The sequence below is a fragment of the Molothrus aeneus genome, chromosome 7 (genome assembly GCF_037042795.1).
Source record: "Molothrus aeneus isolate 106 chromosome 7, BPBGC_Maene_1.0, whole genome shotgun sequence".
In the NCBI taxonomy this organism is placed as follows: Eukaryota; Metazoa; Chordata; class Aves; order Passeriformes; family Icteridae; genus Molothrus; species Molothrus aeneus.
This window is the reverse complement of record NC_089652.1, coordinates 12,568,493-12,582,878: the sequence shown is the minus strand read 5'-3', so window position 1 is coordinate 12,582,878 and position 14,386 is coordinate 12,568,493. Positions and strand designations below refer to the sequence as shown.

The 14,386-nt window shown below is 38.6% G+C and overlaps 1 protein-coding gene across 1 annotated transcript in view; it reads right to left on the bottom strand.

Moving 5' to 3' along the window:
• The window catches only part of BMPR2 (bone morphogenetic protein receptor type 2), a 104,970-nt gene that overhangs the window by 42,828 nt on the left and 47,756 nt on the right, over positions 1–14,386 (bottom strand). Inside the window, exons 2-3 of the mRNA XM_066554016.1 lie at positions 10,463–10,636; positions 9,004–9,183 (exon numbers count right to left, since the gene is read on the bottom strand). Of these exons, the coding sequence (XP_066410113.1) occupies positions 9,004–9,183; positions 10,463–10,636 (354 nt within the window). The remainder of the gene's footprint in view (positions 1–9,003; positions 9,184–10,462; positions 10,637–14,386) is intronic.

Here is a 14,386-nt window from a genome sequence, read left to right as displayed (position 1 = left end):
ACTAATTTAAAAAAACTGATCCCCAAAATCCATCCATATGCAAAGATTTTCTCTGATATGTTAAAAGGATGAAGGGAAAGAGACAATCCACATCTTCTATCAAGTATAGCTCCTAACCCTTTTTACACTCCCAACAGAAGATGGTCCACCAGCACAGTTGTGAAAGAACTCAAATCACACAAAGAAGAGTCTCTTAGTGCATTTATACAAAGATAAGCACAGTCTCAAGTTCAGGCTCTGGCTGCAGCACCTGCAAGCACAATCCAACCCAGCAGTGGGCTGCCTGCAGCTCCGCTCCCTGCTTTGGGGGAATGCTGCCATCTCCACCCACAGCCTGCTCTGCACCAGCCTCTGCTCCACAGGAGCCACCTGGCAGCTAACCTACAAAACTCCAGGTCTTCTGTCTAAAAGTAATTCAAGTATCCTTAGAAACAACATCACACTCTTAAAAACAAATGCTTTATTTACCTAGAGCTCCTAGGATTGTGCCAGATTGTCATTAGCATTTTACCTCCAGATACCCTCTCTGAAGATATCCTAAATGTTATAGGGAAAGGAGACAGAAATCAATGTTAAGTAATGTATTGGATTTTCTGGACCACATTATTTTTCAGATAAAGAAAAAAAAATTATCAAAAACAGCTTAATAAGGAAACGTGATTAATGACCAGCTTTGAAGGGCCAACATATTTTAAGTGTTTGTCTGGACTTTCAGTCTCCTCTGAGGCATTGTGCAGAGCTACAGCTGCAACTCAGGTAAGACTGAAAAGCAGCTGGGCTAACAGGTTATTCTGAGAGTAAGTCAAAATGCCAAGAACCCTAAAGCTTTCTTTATAAATTGTATCTATTTCAAAACCACGACAGAGAATCAGATTTTTGTCAGCAAACTAGCACATAGTACAGAAACAAGTGAGGCTTACTGAAAATGTCAAATTAAGGAGCAAGAAAAAGACATGAAAGGTTTTCCATGATCTAAACACTGTTCTACACAGATGAGCCTAATAGCACTGAACACCAAATAAACTAATATTTATAAGTGATCTTCTGTTTTGTACTTAACAGCTCTAGTCCCAAGTCTGTCTCTTACTATGCCCGTAGTCTGAGGACAAAGACTATTACTGTGCTGGGCACAGGGTAGGAATTTATTTGTAGTAGCTGGCAACACCTAGCAGTGCTTTATAATCAAACTTCACAGAGCTCTTGTGCCTTTTAATCTTAACTCCATTCATTGCAAAACTGTTCAAGAAAACCAGAGCAGAGCCATGCTAAAATTCCTGAGGAATGCTTTGTGGGTAATATGGCAGGACAAAGGAGGTTGTGAGAAACAGTGTTCACAGCAAGCCCAGCAGCTCCAGGCTGCCCAGGGAGACAGAACTGCAGTACTTTGAAGCTAATGCCCTCTGTCAGGAGCTGGAGCCACAGAGCAGCCTGTGCACAGCCATTTCTGCCATTCCAGCTCAGTGCAGGAAGGAGCCTTTAGCATGACAAGACAGGGAAAGCAGGAGATCAACACAGCCAACGTGAAAATAAACATTTGAAAAAGCCCAGGGACACAGACAAGCAGAACATCCACAAAACATAAACAGTGTTTCCATTTTGCTTGGCATTGACTTCAATATACACTATCTTGGCTAATTCAGTGAGTATGCTTTGTTGAGCAGAGTTACCTAAACAAAATTCACAAGTCTTTAAAGGAGAAATGCTTCCACGGGGGTGTAGTTTTAACTCTCACTGAAATATCAAAACTTACAGCACCAGCTTTAAAATATTTGAGGAATAGTTACTGAAGCCTATCACCATTGGAAAGCCTGTTGATCTATGTCACCCAAAAGTGCACTGATATGTCAATCTGCCTTCCAGAGAGCTCTTATCTATTTCTCAAATTATTTGTATTAAGTAGCAGTATAGGGTTTGTTTAGAATAATGATGATATGGCATATATGTATTACAGTACATACTGCAGCATGTGGATAAAGACATAAAAATTATAGCACCCTTGTCTATTCTCCACTTTGCCTTGAGATGAGGTGAAACAATTCCTTATCTGTTACCTTTATTATTTACAGTCCAGCTTTCCACTAGTGCATTCTGAAAGAGTATCATTCCTAGGAGCCTTATCTACTTTTACCTTGTGTCTGTAAGGCATTCACAATAGAGCCCCAACACACACTGTCACAAAAGGTATCAGCTAATGATGACATTGAATGTATTATACAACACATAAAAGTCTGACAGTACACAGCATTCCCAGTAAATGGAAAGAGTATCTTTACTATATTTGTATTACCCAAAGATATTTGCAGATCTTTAAAGTCTTAGAAGTGCATAAAACATAAGCAAGTAACTTCCAGCTGAGATGCAAATTAGTGCCTCAGGAACTGCACATGATAACAGACTGTGATTCACTTATTTACAGATATTGGTTAACTTAAAATGCACGTTTTCACTATTACTGAAGATGGAAAAACCAGTGATTACATTATAAAAAAATTGTGTTTCCTTTCTTAATTTTAGATCTTAAATATGAATAAAATATTCGCTGTGGAGTACTAGAAACAAGCAGGCTACTTCAAGGGTGATAAAGATGCAGATCAGACAATTGTATCAAATGAATAAACTAGAAGTTATGCTCACATGTACTTGAGCAACCAAAATCTCTAACGACTCAAGAAAAATATATTTAGCCCTCTGAAACAAAGCACAAATACAGCTCTAGCACTTAACAAACACACCACATTGCAATGTCAAGATATAGAAAAAATCCCACCTCACATCCAAAAAAATTTAGATTCCAGCATATTTTTAAGAGAACTTTGCCGAAGATCCTTGCTCATGGCCCTCCAGGTCACAATGCACTACTAATTCCTGCAGTTGCCTTTCCCACCAAGTGTGCTCCAACAAGAGGCTGACAAAGCAGTAAGGAACGTACTCGTAAAAGGAAAAAAAATTTAAAAAGAGTGTTTGGGTTTTGGGTTCTTGGTGTCTTCGTAAAAATAATATTTGAAATGTTTCTGTTTTTTCAAACAAACATGTTTGCTCTTTTAACATGGTTTTCAGCATTTTGTGGGTTTGGTGCATAGCAGAAATTTAAAAACATTTCCAAAACATTTCAATGTCAGTGCAAGTAAAACACTTCAATTTCATCTTCCTGATTAAATGTTTCTGTAAGAGAAAAAATTTACACATACAGATTTCTGCCTAAGTATGTTTTGCCTTCACAGCTAACATTTCATATGCAAGACTCCAATTTCACATCAAAGCTTTACTTTTAAATACAGTAAAGATTCAAATTTAATCTCAGGAGACTATGATGTCTTAGAAGTTAGAACAGCCAAGTGCTGCTACCAACAATCTTTAAGAGATTCTGCTTTTGATAGATTCAGTTTTAATGGGAAACTGAAGTTATTCGACAAGCATTACCAGTTATCTTGAGAGACTTGCAAAGCATTGCACTGGTTCTACAGAAGTTAAGGCTTTCACTTGAATTTCTAAATAACCTTCTATAGCAATTGCTTTAATACTGTGATTCCTGCAAAAACTTTCACTTCTCTTTCTCCACTACCCTAATCCACAACACCATCACTTTTCCCTCAGTTGCAATGACACAAGACATAGCCTTAATTAGCCAACATTTCTCAAATCTTATCACTAAGCATTTGTAGCAATGTGTACCCAGTGTCACAGCCGCCTCCACAGTTAATTAATTTCCTGAAACCAAATAAACAGCAAAAACACCCCACTAAGCACTAAATTTTAGACAGAAAGGCAACTGAAGGTTCAGGAGAAGACATGTTTATTAACAGCTGGCTAAAAATCCAAATATTTCATAATGAAGCCAGTATATTAAGAAATTGTTAAAAAAAGCCCTACATTTCATTTCCCCCTCTCTCTATCAGCTGCTCTACATACAATCTCTTAAGAGAGACACATACTAAGAAATCTCCATTCACATTCACCTGTACCTCCTTCAGCAGTTCAGCAACTTCATTTTCTACAGCACCCTAAAGCAACTTCCTCAGAGGCACAATACCATCCTCTTGCATCAAATGCTTAACTGTCTCAAAGTAAATTTCTTTTTTTTAGGAGATATTTAGGCCCTTAATTACTGTCTTACTATTTCCTCCCCTGCCTTATAACATAGGGGAAGGTGCATTAACAAGATAGAATGTCTCCTCACTGAAGGAAGAGGTGCCTCACTGACTCCCAATCATTTCAAGGGTACAAGTTTTAATCCTTGTGTAAATCACTCCCACCTTCATCTTTTAAAACCTGAGATCTGCCACCTTGCAAAGCTTTGTCATTTCCTCTTTACATCTAAATCACCTGAAAACAAAAAGAATAATGCACGTGAAGGAAAAAGTTTATTTACAGAGTGGCAGATCAGAAATTAAAGACCAGCTTAAACATCAGCTACAAACTTAGCTGCTCAGGTGCTGCAACCCAGCTGAAGTAAATGCATTTCAATTATAAATTAATATCGGATGCTGTTCTCCAGAAAAAGCAGTTCAAGACAACTGAGAGTGAGCAGAGTTACAACTTTCCAAAATTAGCCTGACATGATCTAATTCAGTTTCAGTGGGAGTTAGATTGGGCCACGTGCCCACAGCTACATGAGTCTAACTGCTGCCTCTCAAAAACAATAGTTAAATGAAAACTGTCTCATTACTATCATAATTAACCTGTCCCAGCCACATACATTTGTAATTACTTCTTTTTTTTAATTGTAGCTTTTGTCAAAGTTTCCACACAATTCCATGAACACTTCAACACAGACTTTTACATATCTATTTCATATACATAGCAAGAAGGCTGGCAAAGAGAAGCAAGAAGGTTACACTGGAAAGATAAGCCTGTTATCAGTGTTTCAGAGTGAAGAATAACTTCCTTGATTGTGTGAGGTGATCTCTTTCTATCCACAACTCAGTGCTCTTATTTAACAGAGGTTTCCTAAATCCTCTAAAAATTGCAGCCGCCATTCGCTGTTATGAGATGAAAACCCTATATAATATTCAACCACATGTACCAGTAACTGCTCAACTCTTGCCAGGGATTTTTTCCACATATCACACAAATACACCACCTGTCATAGAAAAATACATTCTTAACACTCAGTTGCTGCTACATTAATTTATTTGCAGCACCAGGAAGCAGCCTTAAGGGAAAAAATAATTAAAAATTGCTCTTTCATCTTGATGTTATTTTAATGTGAATGTTTCATTACAGCAATATATCTATGACCAACAAGAGAGATCATTTAAGCATTTAGCTACTTAATTTCTATTTAACTGGCTATTATGAATGATTGAAGAACTAATAAATTTGTCTTCAAAACAGTCTCAGAATTTAGGAAGCATTCTGTAGTCATAACAGGCAGATATTTAGCATGTCAAACTAAATATTTGACAAGGCCAACAAAGTAAATACATCTCAACACACTGACCCAGGAAGCCACAGCTGGCCCCTTTTAGAGAGGGTTAAGGGGTATATGAGTATACTGACTGAAAATCTAAGATGGAAGAACAGTGAATCTATCCATGAGAGATTTATCAAAGAAGAAAGTACATATTTCCCTTTTCTTGCAAAAGTGCAAGTTAAAGATAGAGAATGAGCGGTTTTTTCTGAACATCTGCATTTGAGCAGCTCCAAACTCCACAGGCAAATCTTGAAATGAGAAACAGACGCCATTCTCTAACCACTACTTCTCCTGGCATCAGGATACAACTATCTTAATCTCTGCCTTTTTAATACCTCCAGAGTGTGGCTTCTAGACTATCACCCACCCTACAGTATTTGCAAAATTCTAGCTGGAGGGATTAGCAACTAACAGCTACTCAAATCTGCCTGGATTATCTTTAAGATAGAAGAGATGAATATTATGACCACTCAGACGTATGATTGTTTTAAATTACCAGCTGCACATTAGGAAGCAGTAAGGATTAAATTTCAGGCTTCAAGAACCTGTTTGTCCTCAATCTTATATTTCATTTGTACAAAAATTTTGTTACAGGAAGGTTGGATTATATGTATTTATACTCTAATCAAACATAAATTAAAAAAAAAACAACAAACTGTTCTGTTCTACACAGATACAGTTGTGAGATAAATGTTTTGACATCCTAAAAACAACATTGACAGTATCTTAAATGTTACACTTAATTTTTCTAATTGCTATATGTTACGACAATGATAGTTTGGTATATCTAACATGTATTAAGATCTTAATTTTGTCTTCTTGAATCATTTATGGTCTAGCTGTATCTTTCAACACACCACTGTTCAGTATCATAGAAAAATGGCAACCAAAAGATTGTATAAAGTAATTGTTTTATTCCATTCTTATTCTGGGTGGATTTAGCTCAAGGGCCTAACAGTATTCTGCTGTTTCCACAGATCCTTAATTTGGCTGCAAGGAAACATCTTTAAAAGAATAACTGCAAATTTCCTTAAAAATTAAACTTTAAATTGATTAGGGTCATCAGCAAGGTCTTCGGGTTCCATTAGGTTTTAAACTACAGCTGAATTTCTGCTTGTCATTCCAGGAACTTTTTATTCTGTATGATTTTACTGGAAATGAGAAAAAAAACATTTACAAATACTTAGTTATCTGTTGGCTGAATTAATCAGGCTTCACATAATTGTACACCAGTCACCTCCACTTCAACATTTCCAGGATTGTCTAGGAGGTCTCATACCTTACTTTGGGCCATTCAAGAATTTTTTTTATCAAAAATATAGATGAAAAATAATGCTCTTACAGTTCACAGGCTATAGTGAAATAACCTTCTGCAGAAGATTTCCCATGTGACTGTGACCCATTCAATTTAATAATCTAAAAGGTATGGAAACACAGATTGCCACAGCCTGTGCAGCTAACCTTGCTAATGTCCTTACAGCATTCTGTCAACTATAACAGAAAGGCTGGAAGGGTGCCCAAGAAAGGTATCCAGTAACTAATACAAAGCTTCCCAAAAATTCTATAAAAACTCAACCTTGCCAAAGAATTCTGTACTTAATACACGTGCCAAAATATATCTTATTTTGCACAATCTAGCACAAAAATGGGTTCTGGAAGGAGCTGAGAGACCATGAACACTCCACCACTTGGAATGTGGGTCAGCAACACTGCAGGGATCTGTGTGCTGCAGCCTCCCTGCTTTTTCACCCCTTCAGCTTTCTCAAGTATCCTGTACCTCCAGAATGGTGGTACCAGAGTGCTGGATATGAACAGCCAGGAGCAGCTCCATCTCTGTCAGATGCAGCAATGGTAGAGCTTCACAAATGAAACACCAGAGTGGTAAACAAGGCCATCCTTGCTGCTGGAACGGCCCATCTCCATCTCCTAACCCAGTCAAAGCAGACAGACAATTGTGCTCTGAAGCAACCTCCTTTGCTTGTGCTTATGCCTAAAGCCAAATTTGCCTATTATGAAAATGGAAGGTGACACAATAACAAAACCAGTTTGAGTCAGTAGAAATGTATGCTGCAGCACTCAATTACAGCTGGGTGAATTAAGGACTGTGTTGCAGATTTAATCCACCCCATCCCCCCCACCCCTTTGCAAGTCAAGATAGATCCTTTGGTATCAAAAAATCCATTTAAAATTATTTGAAGATCTTATTGCTCAACAACTGAATCAATTCAGCTTGTAATTTTTATCCTTTGAGAAGAACAAGCACAAATCATTTGGTAATAACCTGGTCTTCCAGAAAGGGACAAGGAATTACCTTTACAGCTGTTTTTCCTCCTGTCTAATTTCCCTGCACAACACTAACTCCAGTTACATTTGGGGATGACTCTTACCAAAGTCAAGCAGAGTCTGTTCTGCACTGCACAGTGACACTGATTCCAAATGGTGATTGTTTACTGGTTGTACAAACAGTACTGTCATCTAAAGGGCAGCATGTTCTACCAACTTGCTTTACCCATTCATACTGTACACACTTTCCAAGTTAAAGATCACTGGTTTTTAGCATGCCAAACCAAACCCTCATTTTGATCCAACTTCCTTACAAATACCAGACCCTACAGCCATTTTTGAAAGCACCAGTGATAAGTATCAGCATCTTCACACTGAAGTTAATTCAAACACTATCATTCCTAAACACAAGCTATTCATTTGACATTCTACAGCTGTAAATGCTATCCAATTACACACCTTCATTTCCCAAAATACTTTCCACTGATAAAGAACTCTTGATGTACAGAACAGCTGTACCTCCATTTACATACCTAACTTTATTCAACTTCCCTCTCACAATTCTTATGTAGAAAAGGCTATCCAAATGTTTAGATTAGGCCACTAACTCAGCTTCTTCACAGGTTCTTAACTTTTGGAACACAGTGTAGCAGTGCACCTGCTAATTATGATCTTGCTTCTGACATACCAGGTTAAGGGGTCTGATCCCTTGATTTGGATCTGTATGTTAGGCTGATTTGATAATAAATAACTGAAAAGAAAATTACGTTGCTCAAACTAATATTCTTTGAGCATTATGTCAAAGTTAGCCCTTACCAGAGATATGCAAAAGAAAGAAGTCAGATTTCAGGGACTGTTGGAGAGAACTTCTGATACAAGACCAGTTCTACCACTCAAAACTACCTGTGATTCATGACTGACCAGACAGGTCAGTACCTTTCCAAAGGTACCATAGTGTTAATGAAACCACTGGCCTCTTCTCAACAGAAGTCATGAATCTTCTGAATACCTCCATAGGCTTCTGAGGTTGAGCATCCAAATATCAAAACAGACAAGATTAGAGACCATTTTGAAAAATATAATCTGTATTCAGCAGTTGCCAATACAAACAATCTTGTAAGCATTTCTTTGTGGAGCAATGTGGAATATGAGTGTGACAAACTTCCTAAGGGAAAGCTCTGTTCTGTTTGTCATCCCTGTGACACAGAAAGGTCACAGGTTTCACATTTAACAGTAGCACAAAAAGAAAGCTCTTTTCTTAAAATCTTTATATCATGAAAAGACAGAAACACAAACATCTGACTTACTGTAAGGTGTTGTATCAGTGGGGTCAGGAGGTGGGAAGTTTTCTGTGAAGTTGACATTACACAGGTCTGTACTGCAGCAGCAGAAGCGGTATGTTCCATTCTGAATCAAGGAAGGGGTGGTTGTAACTATACACTCTTCAAAGTGACACTCCTGGGGGTCTCCTATATGAGACCAGCAACCTGCAAAAAGAAGCAAATTACTTTTTTTTCTTTTTCAAGTAAGCATAAAATTAATTCTACTGACTGGATAAACACACCTACAGAAATCCATACATTACCTGATTAAACATTACATAGTGGGGTGAAAACAGTTATCATAATTTGCTTGTCTGACTTTACTACCATCTTTTAAACCTAAACCTGAAGAATTTCTTTTAGAACTCCCCATAGCCAAGGAGAAGAAAATATGTGCAGGGATGAAGGCCAACATTCAGCTGTTGCCTTACTATGATAAAATCTGAATTTCTGAGCCTTCTAAGCAGAAATATGCTATTCCTCATCTCTCTGATACCACAGACCATATCACCATTTTCTGGTCCACAGACTAAATGAGTTGTGACCCAATCCCTTCCTTAGGACACAAGACTGCATCTACAGCTTGGTGCTTCTTGCATAATTTTCAAAATTCTGCCCTTCCTCACTGACAGCATCACTGGACTTTTCTACAGGACCACAGCTTATTGCCTGGCTCATACCAGGTTCTTTGTCCCTGCAGCAACTGTTCATTCCCAAGCATGGTCAACAGCAGTTAAATGTCATTAAATCACAAATACCTGGAAGGGAAAGGGGCAGCAGTGGGGCAGAGGTGAGGAGTCAAGCTGCTCCCTTCAGCAGATTGCCAGATCAAACAGGAATCATGGACTACAACTCCACAGGCTATTTGTAAACACCAGCTGCATTTTCATTCAGCCTTATACTACATTAACTTGCATCCAAGTAAAAAAGAGAAGAATCCCTGAGAATCACAATCAAAACCTGTCTTCAGAAACTGCAAGGCCCTCCACACCTCCGACCTTCATTCTCCCCACAGAACATCACTCAATTACAGTACTGATATCTGAACTATAGCTGCAATTTCCTTTGTAAACAAACATCCAATCAATATGAATGTACACTTTTTACTTAATAAGACACTTGCTGTTAAATTTATCATTACATCAATACATACACTGAAATTCAAGAAAGCCATCTTCCCCTGGACATCCTATGTAACAAGAAATTTGAATGCTTCTTCTTTCAGCTGTACATTGATGCCTTTGGTCTCTTTTAGAAGTTATTAATTTCAAACAAACTTTCTGTTCACATTTAAAATAGTTAAATGGGAAGTTTAAAATTATGCATTTTAACAATGTGCAAGAAGTTTAGTTCTGCACCTGTGCAGCTTTGGATGAGCTGGCTAGATCACAAAGAAGGGAAATAAGTAACAAAACTACTGCATTAAAACTGAACTGTTACATACCTTGTTTTACAAGATGTATGTCTCCTTCTCGTGTTTTTTCCCAAAGTCCATAGCAGGTACTACCTTTCATGCACAAAATTGTGCCATTCTCCTGGGAGATTCGGCTCTCACTGATTCCATGGTCCTGCTGATAGGGGTCTTTAAATGCACACAGCCGCTCCTCACTCTGGGTAGCTTTAGCCAAAGAAAGAAAAATAATTTTTGTCAGTGATTCCATGCATAAAATATTACCTTTAATAAAGAGATTATTAAGGTCTTCTGAAAAGATACATTCAAAAAAAGCTTGATGAGTAACTACAAGGCACTTAGATGCTATTCAGAAGTACAGCTCAGCAAATATCCAATCACAGTAAGAATTTGTAGTACATTTTTCAACAACTAGACTTCATCCAGTTCTTTAATTCCCATCAAAGCATTGGCAGCAAAAAGATGCAAGATGAAGTAGATTGGTCTTTTGGGTAAAAGAGATTTTGAACTTAAAGTAAAATTATAGCATATGTAATTGTAAATTATTAAAGGTCCTGTATAAAATATCTTCTCACAGATGGTTTATTTCTTTGATCATTCTTCAGCACTGGCCCCAAAGAAGCCATGTTTCAGCAAGGCAGACTTACTGCAAGAACACTGCTTCACTGTGTCACCAGCTGGGGTGATTGGCTAAAAAAAACCATGAGACTTGGGTACATGTGTCTCACTTTTAAGGCTATTACTACTCATTAGGAGTCAAAATTTGTAATACTTTTATGCTGAGACAACTATGCATTGCTGCACTATTCAGGCCAGCATTCTGTCAGTGTTTCCCAGTTTATGGTGTGGCAGCAGTAATTAAAATAGCACAACTTAGCTGATTTTTCTACTGGTCTGGCAGAGCATGTGTGATCAGTTGAGCTGCATGTCAGCTCAGTGGGGGCAAAACTCTCAGCTAAGGAGAGAGAAACTTCTTAACCCAGCGTAATTCAATCCCTTGCAGCTCCGCACACTCCAAGAACCTGGCGGGCAGTCCATGCTGCTCACCCACCTCTCTGAACTCTGGTCAGAAAGTCAGTTGCCTAAATTTCACATCTGATTTTTTAAAAAAATCTCTCTGAGCAGAGTTAGTCAAGTTACTGAGTACAAAAAGGTCACACATGAACAGCCAGCACATGCTGCCTCCAGCAGAACTTGCCAGTTGCACGCTGCAGTTTCATTCTCAGAACAGCTGAGTATGCCAGGCGTGAAGCATCTGTCCTGCATTCTCTGCTCCATGACACGGCACTGGCCAAGAGACAGCGTATGAAAGGACAGCACCCCACTGCCGTAAGGGAATTGCATCTGACTCACTTTTTGAAAAGTCAAAGGAGAAAAACTATCACAGAATTATAGTTTTCAAGACACAATGGGACAAAAGTGTACAGCCTTGTGAAATAGGACACATCTGCTCTGAGGGACAGTAGGAAGGTTTTAAAACCTCTTGCATATGATAGCTGAGTGGGGCTAAGGCCATCCAAGATCTGGTTGTTTACAAAATGCTCAAATTGCTTCAAGATAAGCCCTTTCATTAGTTGCCTTTGTGAAAAATTGATTTAAAGGAACAGAATTTATGAAACAGCCACACAAATCTGGTTTCCTTATTTAAAAAGAAAAGTAATTCCAGGAAAGTCCACTTTAATAATACCTCAATATGTTAAAAAAAAAATCTTTGAACCCATGAACTAATATAAGAAGAAAAAAGACCAAAACAAACCAAAACCTTTTGAGTTTGCCTTGGACTCAGACAAAAAATAATGATATGTATCATGTCTGTGCACCACCAACTGAGACAGCTTTAATTGCTCCCTTTTCAGGTCGCTTAATCCTTCTATAAAACTCCTAGGATCAAGATTGAGAGGTAAGAATATGAGAAGACACCCCAAAAAAGAGAAGTTTTTAAGAGTCATGCTAGATGCTGTCCAACCATACAAGTACTACAGAAAATAAAAGTAACTACCAAAGGCTTTTCTGATTTAAAAAGACTGTATTTCCCTATAATAATACCTGCAGAGGGGAGGATGGGGCAAGCATGAGAAAACACAACACAGAGCTAGCTACCTGATTGTCTATCAATTTTCTTGCAAAGTAATAAAAATACAAGTGAAGTTGACACAATTTAATGTCAGATGATCTCAGTGGGAAACTTTTCCAACAAAAAAATAAAGGTTACTCATCCAAGAAGTAGAGTTTTCATGCTGATCACTGCACATTCCTGCTTCGATTATAACTCGGAGAAGCACGGCCCCTGTGGGAGCAGTACCCACTGCAATACTCTGCTGACCCCTGCCCCTTCCCTGATGGCATGGAACATCTGGAGAACAGGGGACATGGAACAAAAGCTACTTTATTTTTCTCCGTGGCCTCTGTACGTTCATTGTTGAAGTTGTAATGCCGAAGAAAATTGGGTAGGGCATTAAGATGTACAGAAACCATCTTGCAGAACAACAGAATAGATGAGCTGCTTCAGTTACTGCTCGTGATTTCAGTACATTCCTGTTCTGGCATTTCTTTCTTCCAGGCAGTGGAAACTAGTCAGATTTAAAAACTTTTAGTACTGGAATACTTCTAGGTCAGGTCTTGAAAGCAGCCTAGGTGAGTATGCTTGTATACTTTAAGCCTTGCCCAAAAGAAGTACTACAAAGTACTACTACAAAAACCCCACAGAAGTTCTGGAGTGCCTCTTTATAAAAGCTGACCTATTTCAACAGAAATCTTACTCTTCAAGGTGAAATACCATTGCTCATTTGGATTTCCACATGTTCACATGGATGATGTTTGTGAGTTTTCAGTCATCAAGGAAGCCAGTAGGTATGCAGGGCGCATTCAGAGCTGAACCTCATCTCCCTGTCCCTTGGGAGCTGTGCACCTGCAGTGCTTGAGGGCAGCCACTAACACACTCTGGAGCAGCTTAGCTGGAAAGAATTCCAAAGCTGCTTCTCCATGCTTGGAGATAGTTGAAAACTGTCTAGATACGATCCCAGGCAGCTGGCTCTAGGTGAGCCTACCTCGGCAAGGAGTTGGAGCAGATGACCTTCAGAGGTTCCTCTCAGCCTCAACCATTCTGCAATTCTTGCATGTCTCCAATGTGCAGCAAACAAGACACAAAAATTATTTCTCAGCTGGGCTACTTGCTCTTTTTTGTCTCCAAGGCAGGCAAGATGGTAGGGTAAGACTAGAACTACTGGATTCTCTTGCTTGTCCTCAGTTCAAATAGATCCAAACAGACCCGAGGAAATACCTTAATGTTAAGATCCTCATTAAACAACAAGAGCAATTAAAATAAATAACTTAGCTTATGAAGACTGAGGCTGCTGAACCACTTTATTTGATACATCCAGTTCATTTGCTACCTGTCAGAAACATGCAGACGTGTGCTCACCAGATATTAGGGAGCCATGAGCAGTTCACTGTACAGTGCCCTTTTCCTTACAGATCTCACAGACCCAAGATGCACCAGCAGGGTATCCTCAAATCAGCAAAATGCAGAAGCCATTCATTTACAGATCAAGCTATGCAGTGTATCTGCCCAGACATGAAATGTCCCAGCACACAAACACAACCAAGATCTAGCACCAAAGTGGCAGCATAGGTTTCACAGGACATGTGCTGCATGGCTGAAGCCATCCTTTAAAACCCCGAATTTACCTTTATACGGTAATTTCATAGTAAACTCCATTCATCACATTGAACTTATTACACATTCAGATCTTTTCTAATTGACCCTTTAATGAAATTTCATGAGAGATTTTGAAATAAATAAATGGCAACTGAATGCCTACATGTCATACACCACTGAAAAATTGGCTACTGGAGAAACTGTAGAAGCAACAGATAGGATGACACTGAAGAGGACAAAAAGGAAAACAGACAAGAAATTATGAAGGATTTATAATGAAATGTCAATTTTCCATTCCT